At 45.1% G+C, this 25,094-nt stretch overlaps 2 protein-coding genes across 7 annotated transcripts in view; one reads left to right on the forward strand and one right to left on the reverse strand.

Annotated features, from left to right (window-relative positions):
- Positions 1-1,979: 1,979 nt before the first annotated feature.
- On the reverse strand, positions 1,980-16,382 carry LOC116849116 (hormone receptor 4-like). The gene is made up of 4 exons (XM_032825949.1): positions 15,584-16,382; positions 9,047-9,368; positions 5,390-5,467; positions 1,980-4,750 (listed from the first exon to the last, which is right to left on the reverse strand). Exons 2-4 carry the CDS (start codon positions 9,203-9,205, stop codon positions 3,689-3,691), a joined length of 1,299 nt encoding a protein of 432 aa, XP_032681840.1. The 5' UTR covers positions 9,206-9,368; positions 15,584-16,382; the 3' UTR covers positions 1,980-3,688.
- Positions 16,383-21,091: 4,709 nt separating this feature from the next.
- The window catches only part of LOC116849115 (trimethylguanosine synthase), a 5,027-nt gene continuing 1,024 nt past the window's right edge, over positions 21,092-25,094 (forward strand). Inside the window, exons 1-7 of one of the 6 annotated variants that reach the window (XM_032825947.1) lie at positions 21,092-21,500; positions 21,721-21,845; positions 22,085-22,220; positions 22,359-22,650; positions 22,795-23,983; positions 24,082-24,376; positions 24,611-25,031. In XM_032825947.1, the coding sequence (XP_032681838.1) occupies positions 21,844-21,845; positions 22,085-22,220; positions 22,359-22,650; positions 22,795-23,983; positions 24,082-24,376; positions 24,611-25,031 (2,335 nt within the window). In that variant the 5' untranslated portion in view covers positions 21,092-21,500; positions 21,721-21,843. Of the gene's footprint in view, positions 21,501-21,720; positions 21,952-22,084; positions 22,221-22,358; positions 22,651-22,794; positions 23,984-24,081; positions 24,377-24,610; positions 25,032-25,094 lie in introns of all 6 variants that reach the window. The other 5 variants (XM_032825945.1, XM_032825948.1, XM_032825946.1 and 2 more) reach the window with 5 other exon arrangements.

A 25,094-nucleotide genomic window follows, 5' to 3' on the forward strand; every position in this document is an offset into this window, starting at 1 on the left:
CGCCCTAGTTAACTTTATGTGATAGTAATATGGTTGATATGGCTTAATTACTTTGATATATCAACTACATAGGATGATGATACATAGGAGGAGATACGCGAAAACATGTACCGAGATGTTATTTGAGAGCTCTAGCTCGGGAAGGCCATTTCATTGCTAAGGATATTGACAGAGAACTCGCGTCGGGGCTCGCGCGGTAAACTTTACACGATTTTGAGAACCTGCACGTTTTGCGTTGCACAATCCGTGCCGTGTCGCCAGGCTTATTACGTCCTAGTCTAACTTTGGAGATGTCATGTGCGAGTACTCGCGAGCCTACGCAGACTGTGCATAAATTAAACAGATATGCGTGCTGTACACAGCACAAAGTTTGGTGAAATTCAGAAATTCTTGAGCTCCGTGTAATTTGCAGCAACGCACGCTCTTCGACTGAAACCCCAGTGTAAAGTCACGTCTCGTAGTTAAAATAAAAAAAGAAAGAAAGCAACACTTGTTCGCAATTTCTTCTTTACAACTTCCTCTTTGCACAATAGTTTGCAATTTGTATTGTATTCTTAGATACCCCAAGCGTGGCATCGTTCCTCGATAAGCCCGCTAATATTACCGCAACGGTCCAAGATGCATTAAGATATTCATCAAAGAGGCTACGGAGGCGGAAACCTTTCAAGACAGGTGAAAACTCTCCTGTACGACGAAACTCCGCGGACGAATCGTGTCGCGAAACGTGAGTACGGTCGTGATCTCTCGGCTAGGATCGCGGCACGAGAGAAGAGAGAACGAGCCTCGCCGGATCCTCCCGGCGACGCGGATATTCATAAATTATCGGGAGCCGCGCGGGATATTACGCGGCGCTGCGCGGCGCGGCGCGAAACCACCTTGATTTCGTGGAGTAACGTAATTAGCAATAAAACTTCCGCGCAAGTACGCACTTCCTAGTAGGCGCGCTCGCGCGCTCGTCAACCGGGCCGTTTGGCGCGCGCGCGCGTCTCCTCGAAACTTTTTCTCGCGCGCACGCATCTCCGGCATCGCGCGCGGCTGACCCGGTCAGACGACCTTAGGAGGAGAAACCTTACGATCGATATACTCGCGTGTTTATTGCTGAACTTTTAAGAAAATTTATTGTCAAGCGTTTTCGACGTCCCCGGCGAGGGGGGAATCGCATCATTCTTGCTGGGCGAGAGGGTGAGCGTCGCGTCGCTTCGGCGTGAAACTATCGGGAAAACGTGTTTCACGTAGTATATCAAGCCGGACAAATTTATTGCTAGATAAATAACATCAGAGGTACGATGATACGCGTCCACACATACGCGAGCGAGCGCATGTATAATATTATAATACGCGGGCTCGCGGTTGTGAGGAATGTGAGAGAGACGCGCCAGACGAAAGTAATGGAATACCGTCTCGCGTTCGTATGCGTCCGCGCCGACGCGCGAGAGATTGAAGATCGATGAGAGGGATGTAATGAACGACGATATCCAGGTGTCACATTCAGGTATACAATATTTTTTTATTTCACTTCGCGCTCTCTCCTTCTCTCTTGGACACTTAAGACATTCGAACAATGCCTGTTCTGCGAGCATACTGTCCAATCGTGTTCGCTACCGCGTCGCCTCTCCATGGTCCCCAGACAGCACAAGTGTCTAAAATACATCTCAGAGGTATCCCAAAGACGTATGAAACAAGTAGAATATCTGTCGTTTCCAAGATACCTTTCAGACATTCAGGCTGTCCTCTCTTTTTGTACTTGAGCGCAATCGCGAGCTCGCCTGCGAACGATCAGCGAGCATTTCGGAGGAGCGTCCATCTTCCCCACTTGCGCACACTGAGAAAAAAAAATACTTGAACACTTATTTGTGCACGGAAAAAAAGATTTGGTTGAATTAACCAAATATCTGATCGAATATGAACGATTCAGAAATTCCGATTGAAGTAACCTGAATTCTGTATAAGTTAACAAGATTTTTGGTTAACTTAAATAGAATTCGGGTTATTTCAATCGGGATTTCTGGATCGTTCATATTCGATCAGATATTTGGTTAATTCAACCAAATCTTTTTTTTCCGTGTGGGATATAAAGTTCGTTCTTGTGAGATAAAATTCATCTCTGTGGAATAAGATTTGTTTCTGAAGAATAAACTTTGTATCTCACAAATAAAGAGTGCGGCCAAGCATCCATAAATGTTTCACCTGATTTTGGAGTCCTCGATAATGCTCATTTTTTTACATACGATTAGAACTCACATCGAGTCGATTCTAAATGTGTAACTCTCTAATCTGAACCTCGTACTGTTCTCGAGAAAAGTGGCCTAAAAGTATCCCAATTTCAACAGATAGCGTCATGTAAACAAAGACAAGTATCAGCTAACATGTCTATCCTTTGTAAACGACAAAAATCTGTCCTTAAAAAACGCCTTTCATTTTGAACGTGAACATGAAGGTGCCTATCAGGTTGAAGTCATAATGAGTTGAAGCTAATCTTTTGTGGCGCTATCTATTACTCTCAGGCTCAGATTAAAGACACATATTTGGAATCGATTCGAGCTTGAATTGTATGAAAAGAAATTGTCATTACGGAAGGCCCCAAAATCAGACAAAACTTGGCCGCTTTCTTTCCAAATATTTCTTCTTCAGTGTACGCATAATGGTTCTCCATTCATCCAAAAAAAGGCTCTTCGAGGAATATAAGTTACGCTAGGAGTACTTGAAATTCGCGAAATCACAATTTATCCCGCCCGCGCGTCACTCTCGCCCGGCCCGAGCGTCTCACGCGTGGTGAACGTGGCGCCTGTGAGGAACGAGTTCCTGGTGAACGAGCGTGATGAGCGCGGAATCGAAGCGCGGGTCGCGACCACCGTCGAATCGGTGTTCGCAATGGTGCGCGCGAAGCACTACTCACTGGCCATCGAACGAGTTGCGGTTACATATGTTGTTTAATGTTAAACTGTGTCACGGCGGCTTTTACCGTCACGAGCTTCGGGGCACCGCTTTATAATTAAGGCACAATCGTCCGTCGTACGCCTCCCCGACAGGAAAAGGACATACATATCGCGCACCGCGATAACCTCGTCTCGCCCCACGTCGACGTGCACCTGCCTGCCGAGGTACGACCGGGCCAAAGGGAAGAACCGGCTGATACCGAGCGGCTTGAGCAATTTTTATCGATCGAGACGCTCGCCGATCGTAAAGCCGTTTATGCCGGCTGGCTATGCGCGACACTTCCTCTTCTTCTTCTTCTTTAGCGTCCTTCCTCCTCTCACTTTTCCCCCGTGTCGTTCCAACGTAATCGTGTCCGACTACTCCTCTTTTCTCGTTCCTCGCGCCGAGAAGCGCACCTTGGATACTTTGCCGTAATTCTCGCGCCTGTCACGTTATCACGATGCAACTGTGCTCTTCTTCTCTCACTTCCACCGTTCGTAACTCACTTTCTTTTCCTTATTCTTTTCCTTCGTCTCGCCCTTCTGTCTCTTTCTCGTGTCCCTCGTCTTTCATCGGGTTTTCTCGTCTATCAGTCTCTCCCTTGGAGCGTTCATTGCTCCTCCGACGTCTCGATTACCGGCTTTCGTTGCAAGAGCCATCTTCAGCGAGCCATCGTCACTCGGCGACGTCGCGCGACGATTTGTTCTCGGGACGCCTTGGAACGTCCGATCCGGTCGAGTTCCTATCGAGCACCTTCGTCGGGTGTCCGTGGTCATGTCTTCCGAGTAAGGTCCAACGGTGGCCCGGTGTCTTGAAGAAGCTCGTTGTCCTCGCTGTCGCTCGACTTGTCCTCCTCCTCGGTGCTGCCGGCGTCCGCTTCCTGTCCGTCCGTTCGCACATCCTTCATACTGAGGTCCATCGGTTCCTCTTGCTCCGGCCCGAGAGATCGCAGAAACGCCAAGCTCTTGTCGTACGTGACCTCGATCGATCCTGCCCTCGGGCAGCCTCGCTCGACCGTCTCGCGGCCGACCTCGCGACACTCGCGGCTCTCTTCGCTCCTCTTGGGCGACGGAGTCGATCGCGGGGTCACGCTCTCGCTGGACGAGCTCGACAGGCTGGTTACCATCTGCGGCGGACCCACCTGGTTCACGTAAGGCACGATGAAGCGCTGTTGGAACGGGAAGAACGGCGTGTTGAGCAGCTGCATGTGCGTAAGCGCCGGGTGGAACAGCGGCGGGCCCCTCCACATGGGGAACCTCGAGACCTCGGGCCTGAGCAGCTCGTGTGGTGCCCTCGCGAGGTCACCAGGCCTCAGGATCGGCTCTTGGCTCGTCCGCGGCGGCATCTCCGGCGATCGCAATTGCATCGGGATGTCCTGCGGCCTGAGAGTGCTGCCGTCCTCCCTCTTAGGTAACCGGTCTGGGTGATGATGGTGGTGCAGGTGATGATGGTAACTGTTTGCCGTGGTGGTCGCCGTGGTGACTATGCTGACGATGCTGCTCGCGCTCGTGTTGCTCGCGTTCTCGGCGTTGCTGTTGCTGTTGTTGTTGTTCGCCGCGTCCAACGAGCCGAAGGCCTTCTCGTAGGCGGACTTGGGGTCCTTGATCAGGCGTGTCTGCGCCTGATGCGACTGCTCCTGCAGCAGGCAGTGTATCTTGAACCAGTTGGAGCGGCGGCCGTAACGCGAACCCGACTTCGACATGCCCACCATCAGGCACTTTCGTAAGCGGCACGCCTTGCAGGCGGTGCGGTTCTTCTTGTTGATCACGCAGACGCCGCCGTTTTTGCATTCGGAGATGCTGCCCAGATTGTTGTAGGTGCGCCCGAAGAAGGACTGTGTAACAGAAAGCGAAAGAGCCGCGCATTGGTCAATGGCAAGGCAGCAATCAGTCGGACGGAATAGAGGCGACTCGCCGTCGATCTGTTACACGACACAATCGAGCGCACGGTGAAATTTATCGATACAATTTAGCTGTCTCTCTGGAGATCGCAAACCTAGATACTACCTAAACCTAGATAAATAGTTGTTGAAGGTCTCGGAGCTGCGAAAGGTAGAACTAGAAGTGAGCATGAGACCGTTCACGAGCCGTAATTGAAGCTTTAAACAATAGGGATAATGTCCGGAGCTGTCCCGACGGTGATTATTCATTTAACGGTAAATTACCGGCCAGACGGATTTTAAGCAATCCTTGGGGTATCCTTGCACCGCAGGGTCACGTAAGAGAGCCCGAGCTCACAAAAGACAACGCGGCGATATCGCTCTTTGTCACTTCGGCGCGGTTCTACGCGATTTACGTAATTTCAGGCGGACGAGTGTCGCGGAGGAGGAACGGGTAATAATCGCGACTCGTCCCTTCCTCCTTTCTTCCTCGTCCTTCCTCTTTTCTTTTTCCTTTCTTTTTCTGTTTCGTCGCCGGTGAATAAACGATACGGATGAATAGCCGTAGCAGAATGGCGGCGCGAAGATACTGACCTTGCAGCCTTCGCACGTGAAGGCCCCGAAGTGAAAACCCGCGGCCGGCTCTCCGCAAACCCTGCAGAGCTGATTCATCTGCAACAAAAAGATGCGACATGTGGTTACGCACGGGGTCCCGAGGACGCTCAGAATGTGCCCGATGATCGCGCCTGATCCTCGTACAATGTCTGCCAATCACGGAAGAAGGGTTTCTCGAGTCCGATCTAACGCGCGCTCTCGAAACGCGAGATCGGAACAACGAGGAGCACTATGATACGCGATACAATCGCGAGACATGTGTGTGTTGGATCCTTCTCTCTGCACGAGTCTTAATACTGCATAATATTTCTTTCTAACCACCATCACAAAATCGATATCCCGTCATTCATATATATTTCGTCCCTTTCATCAACCGTGTTATTTAGACAAACCAATTGTTCCATAATTTAAAGAAACTTAAAAACAAATTAAAATTCCATTTCATCCATCGCGTTAAGAGAATGCTGGTTATCGATATATAACATTATTTTCCTATTTAGCAGTGTAGAATTTCAAATGCTTATACAGAGTGAAAATGTTAATGAATGACGAAGAGTATCCTGTGTTACATACAAAATTTAAGACAATTTTTGTTTTAAAATTTTTCTGTTTTTGATATAACATAAGGTACTCCGCCATTCGTTGGCACTTGCACTTTCACTCTGCATGAACAGTTGCAAACCTATATAATTAAGTAGAAAAACGGTATAAAGCACGAATTAAGTCGGTATCCAGCATTCTTTTAAGTCTAATAAAAGCATGTTTTCCTTCCCGACTTTTGCACTATCACGTGATCACAGATCCGTGATCTTTCACGTCACTCATGAGAATCTCGAGAATTCCCGGATTCTTGATCTCGCGTCGGAGTTCCGATTACAACCTGTTGTCGGATGCAGTCTTTGTGCGATCGCGGCCGATCCGCACGCGTATTGCGCTCGTCAATCAGCGCACTCGCATCTGCTCCGCGGAGCGGATCCTCTCCGAACGGCATCGCGAGAAGCTGCCGTCCGGTCGCGACGGCGGTGACGACGCGGCGGAGGAAGAAGAAGAAAAAGGAAAAAGAAAAGGAAAAAAAAGAGGCAGAATCCTTTCTTGCCGCGATCGACGCGGCGGCGGTGGCGGCGGCGACGACGCGCGGGGTTTTCGTTGCGAGAGAGACTGCGTTCCTATTAAAACCTAGTTAGCCAGTCATTACCGGGCCGCGCAGCTCCTCCGCGGCCCTGGATGCTCGGCCGCGAGGAAAGGCGAAGAGAGAAGAGGCGGCGGCGTGTGTGGCGTGAGCGTGCGGATTGTGGCGGGCAAAGAGCGAGGATGTGACTCGCTCGGGCCTGATTCTCTTCACACGAAAAGGGTGAACCAAGGTATAACGGCCGAGCGGCCGTTCTTTCGTAACGCGACGAGAAATTGATCGCGCGCATTACGAGTCCGCGGAATTATCACAGGTGATCAACGCGCACTCGCGGTGATCCGAGCGTCGCTCGAATTTCCTCGGCGTGCGTCCAGTTGTACGGAGGGACTCTCGTGTAATTACTTTACGACCATTTTTAACTCTAGGACTTTAAACAAGGCTGAAAAATTTGCCCAGGACTTTCCCAACGTTACCGTTCTTAAAAACATATATTTCGTTTTTTCAACTTCATTGAATCATAGAAACACCGATAGATTCATATTCCTCAATATTTTCTACACCGATTTAACTCGGCGCCGTTGACGTGAGTCTCACAGACCCGAATTTGAAATTGGAACAATTATAAAACTATAGACAGCATCAGGTGTACATGTTATTTATATTACTTAAAGACAGTGGATTATTTAAATTATACTTAAGAGAAAGCGGGAGAAAGAATAGAGGTAAACGTTTGGAGTATTTTCGAGATGTGCTTGATTGATTGCAAGTGTCATTTTTAAGATATATCTCTTTATTTCGACGTACTTTGCAGAGATTTTAAATATACGTTTATCTAGCTCTTCTGATGTCAGAAATGAAGATGGCCGCGGCGAGTAGCCAGCTAAGAGCCTTAATAGCGCCTCGTTCTCCGAGCATCGAGACGGATGTGTGACGGTGCTCGAATCGATCACCACGGATTTAGGCATCACCGCCACCGTCGCCGTACGTGATTGCGGAATCGGTTTGATTACAAAATGATTACGCGAGCGAGCAAACGAGTGGATGAAGTTTCCACCACGGCGATCCAAATCACCGGGCTATTTCGACAACCGAGCCGTGTCGGCGTTACTTATTTGTTATCGCGCGAATATCGACCGAACCTGCCGTGTAAATATTTCGCGCGCGCGCGCGCGCGCGAGAGAGAAAGAGAGAAGGAGACGACTAATCGATTTTTCACAAGTGCATCGCCGGCGGCCGGATTTCAGCCGTCTTTCTATCGTCGCAAACGTCAAAGCAAAGTCGGGCCGCACAACAACGCGGGTACTCGAAAACGACTTTCGATCTCATTAACCTGGGAGCGTATGCGCTGCGGCCACGGACTGATGACTTCTCACGGAAATGACGGCAAGGAGCCGTCCGAGGCGCAGGCAAAAAAGGTTAAACGTCCAACAGATGACGCGGCTATGTCACCTCGGTTCTAATCCCCGCGGCCGCAGACCGCTGCACATCGACACGGGGGACTAAATAGCGCTCGCGCCGACCTGGCCGAGCTTCTTCTCGTGCGTTTGTGGATAATCTACATTACGACACGCATGGCTGATCGCCGCCGCATCGGTCTGAATCTTCTCGGTCGTTACATCCATCGCGCGCCCACCCGCGCGACAATCTCATTACATGGTCGCCACTGCGCGATGTGCGATAAAGAGCGCGCAGGTGACGACGTAATGCGTATCTTCTTGTTTTTTTTTCTCCCTTATTTTTCATATTACATGAGAAGACGCGACACACGCTTCTTCTTCGCCGAGCCCCAGTGTTCCCGCAATTCCGTTATTCCTCGATTGCGATTCAAGCGAGCATAATTCAGTCTGTGTAAATACCAATCAAGCGTGCGAGCGACGACGAACGTAAATTCGCGCGATTGCTACGTGCTTTCAACCCGATCAGTTTGCGAGAGACACCGTAATTTAATTGAATCGCGAGGTCCGTGATTAAACGCATTAAATGCCATAGAAATACCATATTTGAATAATAGGAAAGGTCGTAATTTGCAGTAAAGGCTACGTGACAAGTGAATCTCTCTCTTTCTCTCTCTTTCTCTTGCTTTCGACACAATTAACCCTCGACATTAATAAAGCTTTTTATTACAACTGATCATCCTTTTTTATGTCCACCGTTGACCGTGTAACTGCATAATCGCGTTTGACGTAATGGATATTTTTAGTAACGATGTCACGTCCTTGTTTGTGAGAAATACTTAATAAAGAACGCAATATACTTCCGCTCTGCACGATAAATCGTAAATGAAATGAAATGAGGAAATGTAAGAAGAATAGCGTATTGTACTTTTTTGAAAGCGTCATAAAAGAGAGCAAGCTGATATTTCGCGACTTTGCATTCACCGGCAAAGCATTGCGTGATTAGGAGCTTTTGCAAAAGCTAACAAGGAAAGAAAGACAGAGAGAGAGAGAGGGGGGAGAGAGGGAGGGAGAGAGAGAGAGAGAGAGAGAGAGAGAGAGAGAGGGACTCACCACGTCGGTGTTGGCCGCTGCCGAGGTGATCGTCGACGTAGGCGTCCACCACCCTGAGGTGGCGGATGTCGTGTTGGCGATGATACCAACACCCGTCGCACCCGAGATGGTTCCGCTCCCTGACAATCCTCCCGGGCTCGACAAATCGCCCACGTCCATTCGACGCTCTTTAATCCGTCGGTGTCAGCCGTCCTGGCCCGTAAGCCGACCTGCCCTCTTTCCGTTTGAGGTAGCGAGCCAACATTTTGCGCGCTTTTTCCGTGTTGCTGCGCGCTTGTCACCGAAACGTTCGTGCGACGTGCGATTTCCGGCCGTTCTCTGCCTGAAAAACAAGAGAAGAAACGAACGGTTGTTGGAAAATCAATAACATCTTTATGCTGTACTCATCAATAGTAAAATACTAAATTATTATTATTATTCGATCGCAGATCCAATTTCGGATATTTAAACAGTCCAAAACTCTCTTTGAGGAGAATTTTACTGAAGATCTATAGTTCATGTTGCATATACTACGAATCTTCAATAAAATTTTCTTCAAAGAGAACGTTTTGTGTAGAATGTAACCTTAATGTACATCGCCGATTCTGTAGGTACCAGTAGCCCGTAGATAATGTCAGCGTTCAACAGAGAAAGCTGCTTTGCAACTCTGCTCTTAATCTTAGTTGAATCTAAGAACATGTGCCAATCAGACTCACGAATTTTACAACGGTCGCAAAGCAGCTTTCTCTGCTGAACGCGCGACCAATGTTCCATACGAATGACTCTGAGCCTTCTTCACAATTTCGGCCAGAATCGATATTTTACAATCAATGATTCATTCGTAAACATATCAAGTAGGCGTATAACTATGCGCAGAATTAGATTGCTGTTGGATGTCGTAAATAACCTCCTAAATAACGAAACAGCCGAATGTATACGATAACGGATAACTCTCCGGCTATCAACGCGACGTTTTTACGGCGAATGAATATGCGGGCGGCGTTTTAGCGCGCGGCGGCGTGCAATAATTATTTCAGAATACGAGCAGCGCAGGGGCAAAACGCAAACACGGATGCACGGGAAGGACAGAGAAGGAGAGCACGCCGTCGAGAGTCGTCCGAAATCGCGAGGTCGTCGAGCATCCCCCAGCGGGCCCTGCGCTTTCACTCGCTCGCGTATCGCTCGAGATAACATGTCGTGTTTACAACGGTGTAACGCCATTACCATGTTAACGCAGCCCGCCCTGCGAGGGACGCATAAATATGAGAGCTAATTATAGACGCTGCCACGTATTAATTTTCGTCCGCGCGCCACGTGGGAACCCAGCCGGCGTGCGCGAGCGCGCGTAAACGTGCCCCACGCGGCTGATCACCAAGATTTAATTTCAATATGCTGAGGAGGAACTCTCCGCGACGGTCTGCCGTTGCAACGCGAGATGGAACAGGAGATGTCGTAAATCCATCGCGCGCACGCCGAGAGAAACGATGATCCCTTGCGGAATACAATGTAAAGTAGCGAAGCTGTCCGAGTCGAAATTTTAGCCCTACTCTTTCAACCTGAACTTTTTAACATTCTGAAGGATCAGTGTCACGTTTGATACTACCTGGAAATCGAAGTCCTGCTTGGGGCTTCCAAATGGCAGAATATGCTACTTATAGATTCTAAAGACTCTCGATAGAGCTGTAATTCAAATAGAAGTCAAAAGAGAGGTTGATATAAACTTCTGATAATATATCAAAGTAGACGTTAAATGAGATATTGAGATCGAAAGAGTAGGATCCAAATTTCCACGCGGGAGTGATTCGACTCTTCGTGCGAAATCAGATCGGTAGATTTGCAGAAGACTGTCTATAGTTTCCGCAAGTCAAATCGGTAGATGCGCGGAAAGTCGATCCAGCTTCCGCAACGCGATTCGAAAGTGAGTGTTAATAATGGGGGATAGGGGGAGGACAAGGAGGATAGCAGGCAACGTCACGGGAGGCTTGATTAGTCAATCACAAAGCCACGATTAAGAACGCGGTAATTGGCGGCGGTAGCGCTAATCTTACGATAATCTCACGGAGTAATATCGGCGCGCACTTGCAACACAATCGCGTCGTGCGCAGGAATGTGTAGCAGTGAAGACTGTATACGAGATTTCGACTGTTCATGGATTGTAATTGAAGCGCGTGATTGCGTTTAGATGCCACGAATTTATAGCGGCGAGACTAGAAACCGCCGCTCGTTTGAGCTGCCGGTAACATGTAGAAGTTGGCGGCGTCGGTGGCGTAAAGCGAGGAGAGTCGACGCGTCTGACCCGGAACACTAATGGCTACCAGCACAAACAAGCGTAAAATCCACAATTAACGCGTATAATTTGCATCCCCACAGCCCTCTTCGTCGAAACCTTTTAACCGTCGATCGGTGATAATTCAAAGCCATTAAGGCGTGAACCTTCACATCAGCGGTGCACGGCTGAATATCGGAAGAACCGTTTCTCGCTTCTCAACTTCGCATCTAATAGCAGTTTATCGTAAGAATGTGCTTTCCAGAACACCCTCTGTAGATGAGTATGGCCACTCCGTTTAAAGCATCCCGAAATACCTGCGCGAAGAAGGTTCATACACCCGGGGCGTAAGCAATAACCCTTGGTTTCGAGCTAACGAAGGAAATTCCTCCCTATCAGACTCATCATTACAGTTTGTAGCGCTGAATTGCACTCGCCGCATGACCTCCTTGAGAATAATCACGACTCGACGTAGTGGCAAACGTGGAAGACTCTCGCTCACTCAATGAAAGAATCGTCGCGCGAAAATGCAAGACTGGGCAAGCGATTTCGCGAGCGAATGAGCGAGCGAACGTGTCAGGAAGAATTCGCAGCTTGGCAGAAAAGCAGAAAGACAGAAATTGTCAATTACAATCGCTTGACTACCAGCGCGAGTTCTAATTGATTTCTACTTTTCTGCTTTCTGATAGTGTGAATTCTCACTCTCTCACTCTCTCTTTCTTCTCTTTCTTTCTCTCGTCTCTCTCTTTCTCTTTCTCTCGGTTACCCTCGCGAGAGGGTGCGCTAAAATCGAACATAATCGGCCACGTCGCGACAAAGCGGCACACCGCGCTGCCGCCGATAAATTTTATTGCGCGCCGTCTTCGCAGACTAATGACAAATTAATTAAGAGCCCGTATATGCCCGCGCGGAAGACCGGTTCCGCTGAATACATCGTCGCCTCGGCGCGCGCGCGCGCGTGGCTTCGATAAATCCTTGTTTTCACGGATTAACGCGCGCGCACCCGTCCGGCGGAGCGGTAGCGCAATTGTAACGCGGCAGTAAACACGCGTCCTCGAGTTACGACGACGACGCTGATGGCGGTAACAGGCCATCGGTGGCATCAGGGTTTTTCCTATTTGCGTTTTCGAGTCGAGACGAGCGTGTATTTCATTAGCCGGCGCCGAAGGACGCCATTCTCGTTTGCGCGCAAAACTATTATCTCACCGCCGATATGTCTCAACTGTCATCGAACGGCGCGAAGATGCGCTACACGTCTCCGCGATATTAATGCAGACTGCGACGCGTCCTCGGACTTTAAAGAACGAGGAGGAGAAGGTGGGACTCACGCTCCTCCTCGCCCTCTCTGCTAATAAATGCCTGCGTGAACGCTCGCGGCGCGAACAGTCTTATTGCGAGCCGCGGGCGTCGTAATATCGATTGTACCTTTAATTTGCGAAATAATTGGGGTGTTAAGGTGTAATTAGCACTGCTGCAACGGCGCCGCGCGCGGCATTAAATCGTACGAGTCGCCGCGATCTATTGGCGGCGTCAGTCTGACATTTCGACGTGTGGAACGACGTCTGAGGCCGTATTCTGGACGTGTATCGAACGCTAAACATACTCTTTCCGAGTCTCAAACCGAAACAACGTTAGACGTGCAGAGAAAACAAATACATTTGGCACTTGTAATTATAATCACATAGAGAAATAATTATTATAAATAATGGTGGAGAAAACACTTTATTAAATTCCACTACATAAAATTAGTCATAATAACCTTATATTTATGTTATCATTAGTACTAAAACAACAAAAACATATGGTTGGGGCTAAAAATAACTACAATTTTAGTTGGATAAATCATTTTTTTCTCTGAGCGTGATACTGAAGAAAAACAAAACTTAGGATGTCAAAGGGCACATTTAGGTCTGTATTAATAATCATTACTTGAAATTTATTTCACGTGAGGTACTCAGATCTGAATTTAGAGTTAGTTTCGGGTTTTTCACTTGAATCATATAATATATGCGATATTACATTTGTAATCGCGCTTTAGCTGAAAAACTCATATCTACCTCTGAATTCAGGCCGAGTATTTCACCTGAGGCAAGTTTCAAGTAATGACTATTAATACGGGTCTCGATGTTCTCTATGCGTCCAGAGTAAGGCCTCTGGATCGCGTCGCGAAGCGTCAAGCTCGTGAGCCAATGCGAGTCAAAGATGATACGTATAAACGTGTTCTGGCCGAATTAATTACTCGACGTCGAAATTTTCTTTACGAAACAGAAAAGCTTCGGTATATATCGCAGATATCGAGATACTCTGCAACCATCACTCTTGCAATCATGATGACACCCGATGTGTCAATCCGTGAAAGTTTCCATGGGGCTCACACTGAGAAAAAAGTGTTCGATATTTGTAACTATAATTGTATAGCAAAAGATTTGTAGTCAAGATCATTTCTGCAGTAAATGTTACTATAGTATTAGTGATAATAACTTTATATGTGCGTTACTACTATTATACTTTCTTGTCAGATCAACAAAACAATGTAGTTGGCGTCGGAAATAACTGCAATTTCTAATGACCTCCCATATGCGTCGTCGCGGCTAATTCGTCATTTCTCTCTATCGATCCTATCGGATCCTCTCGCTTTGCGAAAGTCAGCGCCGCTCCTATCCCGCTCCTATTAATAATCCGAGATTGTCCGGCGATATTTCTTTTCCCATTTGACAGAGAAAGAGAGAGAGAGAGAGAGAGAGAGAGAGAGACGCCCGCGCGCGTAGCATCGCGATCAGTCGGCTACCGCTGCTCATCTTCTCTCGCGATAATAATAATGATCGAAAGGTAAGACACACATTGGTGCCCGAAACGCATCGCCTGTGTGTGTATGTGCGCGCGCGCGCGCGTGTATGTTTGTATACATACGCACATGTGCACGCGCTTCGTTCCTCCTTTCTTTTTCTCTTCTCTGTTCCTTTTTTTTTCTCTTTACCAAGCGGACATCCCGATCGCGCTGCCAAGCCGTGGCAACCAATGAGTGACGAGCGGACTGCAGTTTTAATGAACCGGTTGTGAGCTGGCACGTCACAGAGGATATCACCGTGCCGGCTGCAGACAGTTGAAATTGTTGCGCCCCTCCCCTCCGCCGCGGCCGATGTCGTGACAAATTAATCGTAATCGCCGCGAGGTCCGAATGGATTTTTCATGTAACGGCATCGCCCGGCCTGCGAAAGGTTCGGCTGCCGGAGCCGTTCGCGAGGCGCGTTATTAATGCCGAGCGTTGCCGATCGAATCGATTGATTCCCATACGTGAATTTGCGACCGAGCAATCGTCGGCTCGAACTGCAGCTGTGCCGAGTGCCGAATGCGTGCTTTTAAATCTCCCGCAGCATCCGCGTCCGCGCTTTGAAAGCTCCGGGTGTTGGGTGTCAACGTGTCAGAGCGGCAGCGAGCCGAGACACCATCAACTTCTGCGGCTTGATCAAAGAAGCTCACGCGTCGCAGGTGTGAATCGGTTTCGGCGCGGGAGATTAATCGAGCGTCGAAGTGACAGGTCTCGGATAAATAAAACAACCAAACGTCCGGCTCGCGCGAGAGGTATCATTGCGTTATTGATCGAAACGCGCGCTCTTCGACATTGTTCGCAACTCGCTTACACAAGAGCGTGACGTCACCGTTCACTGAATATGAGGAAAGCGAGAACGACACGGCATTCAAATGTTGCACTAGAAAATTATGTTATAAATAAGTGGCAGAGACCGGCGCTCAGATTAATCTCGCGCGATGCGCTTCAAGATGTTCTCGCGATGTTGATCGAACATCGCCGTGGAAACTTGATCGTATCGTACGTCCAAACGGACTAACATGACGAATATATTACAAGTAGAGAGAGAAAGAGAGTCCCAGCAATTTTTGTCAAGTTGACTTCTAACAAAAAGTGCAAGAAGGCGATAACATCCGATATTATTATTAATGTACGTTTTCTGAATATAACTTAAATTTTTCAGAGTTTTAAATCTGATCTATAATGTGCTCTTCGTTTCCTGTTTCTTGTTCTTTATCTTTCTCTGGCTTAAGACTTCAGGTACAAATTAGGAAGAGATAAAGAGAAAGAAATAGGAAATAACGAGCACATTTAAAATTTCCTCTCAGTCTTGCTTAAATTAAGGAATTCTCCATTATATTTTCCTGTATTTGGAAAAATCAAAGGAAAAAAATCGGAAGACTAGAACTGTCATTGACGTCAAAACCAATAGATTTCGGACACTTGTGCATAAAAAAGGAAAACTGCGCGCACCAAGACGTACCTGTGCAAATTCCAACGACGCTCCCGCTTATCACTGTATCCCTCTTCCTGTCAACGCACTCCCGAACGAAATCCTCTGGTTCTCGTCGTGTCGCGCTTATCGTGAGCACAGCATCGTCAGTCCGCCGCGACGTCAACAACAATGACGACGACAACAACAACAACAAGGATACATCGTCGGCGTTTCTCGGCCGCTCGCTCGCAAGCACAGATAGCACACACCGACGACGCGCACGTTCGTCCGCATTACACCGCGCGCGTGCCGTCAAGCAGTTCGTCCCCGCCGTGTTAATAACGTCATCGCACCAAACCGATATTTATCTGATCCATTTGTGTACTCCAATGCACACTCGCGTCGCACCTCGTGCTCGACAATGTTCCGCGGCAACGAAGGACGACGTGATCGTCCGTCGGGCGGAATCACAGTACGTGAGTGTCGTCGCTGTGCCTGGGCTTCGAAGTGCCAACGACAAGTGCCCTCCTCCAGCTCGTTCTTCCGGGTCACCGTGCGCGACCCTCCTTCCGGAGCAAACTGCGGAAGCACCGGCCACTGTTCGCGTTCGCGCGATTTCCCGAACTGTCCCGGGCTATTCAGGCGCGACTCGCACGACGAAAAGGGTCACGGGCCCGAAATGAGGAATGGGTCAACCGATGAGCGATATCGGAAGTGGAACGGGGAAACGCGCGGGATGATACGGGGGCGAAGAAGAGGAAGAAGACGGCGTCGTGGCTGGCTGGACCGCCGGCCGGCTCGGGGCGTGCGCTCGTGTAGCACGTGGCCGCGAGACTGAGTATCCCCTACCTCGGGCACCTTCGTCAGTCCGTTTGTCCGCCTCGTCCTTATCTCACCTACCCGGCCGAGAAAGACTACCGCGGCCTTCTCTCGCGGTCTCGCTCGCTCCTGGCAAGGTGATCTCTTTCGCGTTCTCTCTGTCCGCCACCGCTCTCGTCTTTCTCACTGTCTTCTCGCTCTCCCTCCTTCCAGCCATCTCTCTCGCTCTCTCTCCCTCCCTCTCTCTTATTTTCTCTCTCTCCGTCTCTGCATGCCCGTCCGTCCCTCCAGCCGTCTCTTTCTCCTTCCCTCTCGAGAGCCACCGCGGCTCGATGTAGCATCCGTCTCCGCGGTGGAGGCACCTCGGTCCAGCTGTTCTCTCTTGCTCACGCCTCGTCTCTCTCCGTCGCTTCCAGCTGTTTCGTATCGCACTTTGTCCCTCACCATCTACCCGCCTTCAGTCCGTCTCTCTCCCCCGCCTTCTAGCTGCAACCTGCTCCACGCGAGAAGCCGCGGCGATTCTCCCGCGACCGAGGAGACGACATACGTACCTATGAGCGCTTCTACCCCTTCCCGCACGCCGGCCCCTTTCTGCTCGGTTCAGCGGTATCTTATGCAGATTTGCGATGAAGAGAATTTCGTTCCGTTCCACGACGTGGCGTGCCGGACGAAGAGTCACGGGGTCTCTCGCGGGTCCCGCGAACTCGCGTCCCGAGACCAAATTTTGGATCTGTGTAAGGTCCCAGAGTTGAGAACAACGACTCGTCGCGCGTCGGAGAGTCGAAGATCGTTATCACACCACGTTTTATTAAGTTACACGTAAGATAGAATTAATTGCATCTGCAAAATTGCTCATACGGCCAACAAGAAGCAAATGAAGCGAGAAAAAGATATATGCTTTTCTAATTGCATTTCCTTGCCGTGTCTTTATTCTTATCTATGATCTTCCACCTATAATCTGATCTGTAATCCGATCAAAGTTAAACTTTCAGCACAGAGTTTGATGCGTTAAACTCTAGGAACAGAATGTGAGATCCTCGGAAATCCGATCGTTGCGCGCTTTACGAATTTCCGAAAAATTGAGCGATCAAAACGCATCGCGAATCGGAGACGTAGAGGTAGATACAACTGCTTGTGCTATAAAACACGCGTGAGGTTACGTCTAACGGTTACTCGTGTAAGTATAGCAGTCAGCCACCTCGTAAACGTAATCGAAGAAAACGCTACCGCGTCGTATAATGGAGTACTTTATTGCCGGCGTACTTTTTTTTCTTTCGCGCACCCTAGCTACCGCAGGTGCGGCTGCTCCAAAGTAAACGCAATCGCGGCCACAGCACTGTCCGCACACGTGAGATCTCGCGCTGCCATGTCGCGTCGTAAGTTCATCTATTTTATAATAAGACGATCTCTACGTACAAACGTGATATTCTCTCTGTCTTTCTCTGTCTGTCTGTCTCCCTCCACCCTCCGAACATATAAATGCAGATTTAAAGAAAAAAGTGTGAATAATATATTTTAGTTGAATAATAATCGTCATAGCTTTTCATTATTATTGACAATTTATTTTAGTAAATTTACATGCAATATGTTATTTTAAATGCATGTGTAACGTTAACCCGTAACAGGTACCATGGCGTCCCAAAGACCCCAATTAATTTTATTTTGGTTATAATTCCCAAACTATCCACTGTGTGGCGCTGATATCTTCAGTACTTTTCAAGTAACAGTTTTCAGTATGACAGAAGAAAAGACCGTCAAGTTATTTGTAAGTAACTGTAAATTACATGGATTTGTTTTTGTTTGGGATCATAGTGATCCCATGGTACCGTTAACGTAACTTTTATAAAAATAATTTTTTAAATCTTCAGCTCAATATATGACTCATTCTTCACACAAAAGAGTAAAAGCTCTTGCCTTTCAGTTAGTACAACCTGAACTTAAGAGACGTCTTACAACTCAATATATTCATAAGCCATTGCGTTTAATAATTTCATCTATTTTAAAAATTGAAGAGACTGAAAGATCTAACATTATTTGGCCATCCAGAGTAAGATGCAATAAATGTCCTAGAGATAAAGATATGAAAACCAAAGTAGTATGTATAAGATGCAATGAACCAGTATGCACTAAATGTGCAAACACCATCTGTAACGATTGCATCTAAAAACCCTCTAGATTTTAATGTTATGTTTAATTTAACAATACCTGTTTATATTTTTTATATAATCTATGATTATATATTATATATATAATATAATATTAGTAAGTTATTATTCTCGAACTATAAAGCATTTTTCTTCCTACCTTTTATTATCATGTTAAAAATAGCAAAAATTTATTGGGGTCCGCCGGACCCCATGATACCCGTAGCTTGACTAAAAAGGCAGTACCTGTTACTGGTTAAACAATTAATTATGATAGAACGTGTACTGATTTGCGTAGTAATTATTAATAGTCGCTACGGTGTTATAATATTATTGAAAGATTATAAAAGCAGAAAAAAAGTTAAAACGAGTGTATGTGATTTTTCCCACCGAACTAATAACGATTACACGCTGCTGATAGCGATTTTTAAGAGGAAACAACGAGCAGCGTTCGGTGACTTCAACGTCGTGGCTGGAGATTTCAACGCGTGGCCGCTGGTGACTTCAATGCCTGCGCCACGCAGTCGAGCGTCGAGCGCGCAGGCTTGTCACTCGCTCACGCAAACGTCTTTCGCTACTTCTTAGAAATGGACTTTTTTATTTTATTTATTTTATTTGATTTATAAAACGTTTTTCATTACAATGAGAAACAATCACCGGTAATACGCGAGCCGAAAACAATACGATCATTTGATTCATCAACCCACGAATATCCGGCTTGGTAATTGCAATAATCATTGATAACTATTTTAATAGTAATTAATGTTCTCGCAACGCATGATCTTTTTACAGTCACGGTCAGGATTGCGTTTTTTTATTTATTCCTCGCGGTCGTACCTGTCTGGAACATGTACGCGTTCGATTTTGCTGACGTCGTCGTGATCGATCGTAAAATACGTATCGAACGAGCGCGTAAATAAACCCAATGACGCGTGACTTAACGATCCGCGGTCGCGGAGGAGATCTGCGTGTTGCGCGGGTATCCGTGAAGTATGCATCTTCGTATGAATATCCGTCGCGCATTATCGCCAGCCGCGGCAATCTCCCAATCTCCGCGACGATATCGCAATCAGTTCCCCCCGTTTGTTTTGCTTCCAGCTCGTCTAAAGATGAGACAAACGGTGTGGCGTTCTATCACCGGCGCAACGGAATAAAGCTGGAGAAGGCTCTGTTGTACGAAGTGGGAGGCGCTCGATCGGCGACCAATAGAAAGAGCCGCCACCCACGAAGTAATAAAAATTAATTTATCACACGGATCGCCGCCTACGCCATTGCTCCGTTCGCATCGGAGAAATACCGCAGCATCCCGCGAGATAGCGTTATCTGTCGGGTATTCTGGGAAATATTCATCTCGCAGTGTGCGAGATGAATCAGTTTCATTAATTTTTTTCATCGAGTTACTTATTGCTGAAACGAAAAACATCGTATTGTATTTGATCGCTCACAATGAGAGAATGAATTGGTGCGTTTGTTGGAAAGAATGAATTGGTGCGTTAAATGGAAAGTTTGAAGTCTGCTCTTTAAAATGCGTGTACATATAAGTTTGAAGTAAATAAAAACTTATTTTATAACAAGTTATAAAACGAGTTTTTATTTATCTCAAACTTATATAACTTAGATAACGTTTTATTATCGTTATACTCAATAAAAAATAAAGTCGAAGATTAAAAATTTATTATTTTTTATTCAACTCAATGTATCTTAGTGAAAAATGCGCGCGCGTAACAACTATCTTATATTTTTAATATATATATTTGAAAATTAGAATTTATGCTATAAAATACTTTTCGAATTACCTCACTATCTTTTGTTATAGCTTGTGTATCGGAGTTATAGTTGAATTTCGAATCGTGAAAATATAAAAGACACTTGATTAATCATAGTCGTGTTATGTCATGGACTCCGAATGCCCTATGTTTTATCGTCTAATAGAGTAAAGCCAACATCTAGAAAGAGAGCGAGAATAGAGGGGCTATAATTTTCTTCCTATTTTGTCACTTTTTGGTCGCGCTTGCATCCATTTCTCGTTTCCATAATATTATAGAACGCAATAGCACCCCGATTAAACTGGCAAGTAAACGTCTTACTTAAATCTTATTGCACACTTTGTGCAGAAAGAGACAGAGAACAGAAAGGCTGTACATATTGGCTTCTCTTTTCTGACTATGCGGAGTCTATGTATGTTATATCTATGGTCTCTTTCTACATGTGGGTTCACTTTTCTGGCCGTATACGGGGTCATGTATACTACGTCCATGTGTTGTGCTCGATTTCTTATGAAAAATAGTGGCGACTCGTAGCGGAGACTTTGAAACTATACTCTGAAGTAATAATCCGATAGAAGTTGACAAATGGCCCACGTGCTGCCATCTAACGATGTCGCGGAAAACTCAAATAGTATGGTTTGAATCCCTGCTAAAGATTATAGAAAAACTTGAGAGTGATCGTCTGGTAAGTCGTTATTGCTTTGTTAATTCTAAAGTTTTCCGCTATAAGTCACCACTTGATAAAGAATGAAATGACACAACTCAACAATAAATCAGCCATTCTGTTTCTTTTCAAGTGACATGACTCAACGATCTATTATCTTCAAGTTTTCCCTACGAGAGGTCGTTCTCACACTTCCCAAATCACAGAATTGATTTTACTTTCGTTTCTCTTTAAATCACGTATGCATGGTGGATCTTCTCTTCGAGTCTATGGATATGATAAATTCGCGGGTGCTGCACACGCCAATCTCATTCCGCATGGTGGGCAGCTGAAGAGATGGTTGATTGTTTTTATATATTGTTGATGGCTAATACTCGAACTTGAGAGGCATGTTGTACTTACGACGTATAACGATCGTATGATGTTAAATTGAGTGAAACTGAGCGTGTTCGTGATGTGTGATTCGTTCTGGGAACCTGTAGCCGAAATCTACCTCGTTGACCGTGAGAAAGCCGATAATGTCGATGATTATTACGGTTGTGTCGTTAGCAGAGTGGTTTTAGGGTAAATATGTAAGACCAATTTCTATCTTTGTTCATTTGATGACTTAAAAAAATGTGTATACACACAAACACATATGCACACACATGTATATATGTATATACACACATATATATGTATATATATAAATCTAATGTCCTTGCATGATAATGAGGTCTAGTTGATATTTGAAGTATCAATTATTTCTTCCTTGAGGTCTATCTTAATATTTAGTAGGTATTTATATTTCAGCTATGTCTTTTTATATTTGACCCAAGCTGTGGAACTATATAACCATTATTTGTTTACTGTAATCCTAATTGTTTTTGCCAGCGTGATCAGTAGAAAGAACATGTAAAGAAGAAAATACAGCTTATGTATGTTTCCACAGTTACTACAATAAAAACAATTCAAAAAGTTTTATTTTTGTTACAAAACTAAAAGTTCCAAAGAGTTCAAGAGAAAAAAATTTATTCAAATTGTGTAAGAAAAAATTAAAAAATTGTAGCTCTATCAAATTTTATCTTTTTATTCTTTAATGCAATAGATTGAAGTTATTTTGAAGCAGATGTCTTTAATATATTTCTAATAAGTTGTTCTAAAATGTGTTTTGTAGGGATACTAAGAGTTGTACAGTTTTAAGTTCAGAAAATGACAGCGAAGAAGAAGCTATTGAGAAAGATTTTATGGAATGGACATTGGATCTCGACAAGGGATCTAGAATAGAGACTCAGTCTACAGAGAAGCATGATGTATAATTATTTTATTTACTAAATACTAAAATAGAGATAAAATAGTTTTTATAGTATAAAGTATAATGATTTGGTGATTGTATTATTTGCTGTTTTTTTATATTATATTCTTAAGTGAATTATTACTTTTTTACACAGGAAGAACCAGTAAGCTGTTATGGCAGTGCGTCACACACAGATAACAATTATTCTACAGATGAACATGACTCAGTACGTGATTCTGCTTACCGATCCACCATACATGCTTCAGCCCAGAAACTGGGTTTGCACCAGTCAGACTCTGGTGCAGACCTGTCTGAATATCGTGACCAACATGAGGTAAAAAACATACAGAATCTCTCAGCACCTCATGGGAATATTTTTAAGACTACAGAGGCCGTGACTGAAAATGACTGCAAAAACATGGATATGCTGACTGAATACATTGAATGTAAGTATCCATGAGATCATATCAAGAAAATGTCAAAGTATCACCTTATTATATATATTATTATTATATTATATTATATTTGAATTATGATTCATTTTGTAGAAAAACAAAAAAAAAGAATCTTAATGGTTTTACTTATATTAGGTGACAAGGAATTAATAACACAAAGTTTAGCAACCAATACCACAAGCAAAGCACACAACGAAGATAACTCTTTTACGGAATATAATTATATTCCTTACATTAATTCCTATTCCGCGTATCATGGAAGTGATGAAACCGAAATGCACAAGGCGTGGTTACATTTCTGGGCAGAAAACGGAGAACGAATAATCTGGACATCATGGATTAAGAAATATGCGGATTACATCAATCCTGATTATTTTCAGAGTAACACGGCGAAAGAAGACGAGAAGCCGCAATATGCAGAAGTTAATGAACCAGCCGTAGAAAAATTTTACGAGCATGATACATGCAGCCCGAGCGAAATGTGCAGGAACTGTGAATTTCTACCTTCAACCTCGAGCGGAATTTTTCATAGAGACGATTCAAGCGACGATCGTATACTCGATGAATTACCGCAAGATCAGGCTATCGGAGACGGCTGGAATCCTCTAAGCCAACCAAGTATAGAAGAGAACTATAATCAGTATTCTAATGCAGAAGACGAAAGATTACTAACGAGGTGCGATTCCATTAATGGTTCAATAGCGAAAACGAATGTTGCTTCCGATTCCATGACAAATGTCACAAAAATGACGTTAACTAGTTCCAGTTACGATTCATCCTCCTCCTTTTCTTCTTGCTCTTCCGCCTCATCTCTTTCATTGAACCTCGACATTTTCTTCGAGAGTTCCGCACAGGAAAGCGATACGACCAGTACTTCCGATCCCGAAGACAATTTTCGGGGAGAACACGATAAAGACTGGCAGCAACTGTGGTGGGAGCACTTCGAGTTGCAGTATCGACAACAGTATGAACTTTTCGTATTGAGTTATGCGAAAGCGCACAGTGTAGATCAGTGTAGATCTATGTCCGACGAATACGATGCCGAGGCTGATCTAAGTGACGATGCGATACAAATTAATAAGTCTTCACCGAATAAAGTCCGTTCCTCTAAAAATGGTAAAATATCCAGGAATATGCGACCTTCGACATCGTATAAAAATAAAACAGAAAACCTGATTTTAAGTTCCGTGGGTGCTCTCTTGAAGAATCTAGCAGTGGATCCAAGCGTGTCTGCTACATCAAGCTCGTTTGCTGAAGAAGATCAACAAATAGTCTCAGAGGAGCGTTCCGTGTCTTGGGTTCCCGTGTCTTCTCGAAGACGAAGGTAAGTACCTCGTCAAAATTAAATGTTGCGTTTGCCGTTTTGAGCGCTTTAGATAGTAGTGATGAAATATAGCAATTTTTCTTCTTTTCCTTTTTAAGCCGACAGAAAAGGGGTTCGGTCAGTTCTCAAGGCCTGAGTAATGTCTCATTGATGGAAGTTTTCTTCAAATCCGAAAGATCTGTTAAATGGTACGGTGATATTACCTTCCGTAAACGTAATATCATTTGGAAAACAATAAAGTCTGTGAGACCGAGAAGCGAGCGATTGTCTGAGCCGTCATCCAGCGATACTGAGGCAATTTTGCAAAATAAAGTGAGACTTTATTATTTTAAACGCTACGCATCGATATCATTAAAGGAGAAAAACAAAATATATAATACAAATAACTCTTTGGTATGAAGTTTAGAATTTTAGATAATAAATATTAAGTAGAATTTTAAATAATAAATATTTTCAAGTTTAATTTGTGTATGTGTGCAAACGTTTTCATTCTATGTTGTAATTGTTACAAGTTAATTTTTTTCAATAATAAGAAACTGGTCCTAAAATATGATAATTTTCGAATCCTGATTATAAAAGAACTATAAAAGAAATTTCATGTGTGTGTCACATTGTTATTGATTAAAGGATCTTAGATCGTTACGACATGAAGAATTGGAACCCGTAATTGATAAGGCCGATGAATATTCCACTACGACTATTTGCCAAGACACAAATACTGATGGTGATCCGGGCCCCAGTAAGATGATAAGCAATCAACAACGTACCTGTACATTCTCGTCTTCGTCAGAAGCGTTGGACAGCCAATTCGAATGGGACGATAACGAAGAAATTATCACTCATGAACTTACGGAACTAGACGTTTTCGAGGGTAACGAAAACAGCAAAGAAGAACTTTGGGAGCGCAGACGATGCAAAAGGATGAAAACGATAGATGATACTATGCAGCTTCCGCAGGAGATAAAGAATGAAAAAAATCTCCAAAGATATTGGTTGAATCGATATGAACTTTTTCATAAATACGATGAAGGAATTCAATTGGATAAAGGTATATTTTATATACATATATATATATATATATATATATATATATATATATATATATATATAT

The sequence above is a fragment of the Odontomachus brunneus genome, unplaced genomic scaffold (assembly GCF_010583005.1).
Source record: "Odontomachus brunneus isolate Ranch 3 - 2012 unplaced genomic scaffold, Obru_v1 Obru_scaffold_107, whole genome shotgun sequence".
Classification (NCBI taxonomy): Eukaryota; Metazoa; Arthropoda; class Insecta; order Hymenoptera; family Formicidae; genus Odontomachus; species Odontomachus brunneus.

Bases quoted from the DNA above. Each gene is read 5' to 3' on its own strand.
- LOC116849116 (XM_032825949.1), bottom strand. From the start codon at position 9,205: ATGGACGTGGGCGATTTGTCGAGCCCGGGAGGATTGTCAGGGAGCGGA. The intron at 5,468-9,046 runs GTGAGTCCCTCT...TTTTTGTTGCAG, and splicing joins CAGCGGCCAACACCGACGTG to ATGAATCAGCTCTGCAGGGT. The intron at 4,751-5,389 runs GTCAGTATCTTC...TCTGTTACACAG, and splicing joins TCACGTGCGAAGGCTGCAAG to TCCTTCTTCGGGCGCACCTA.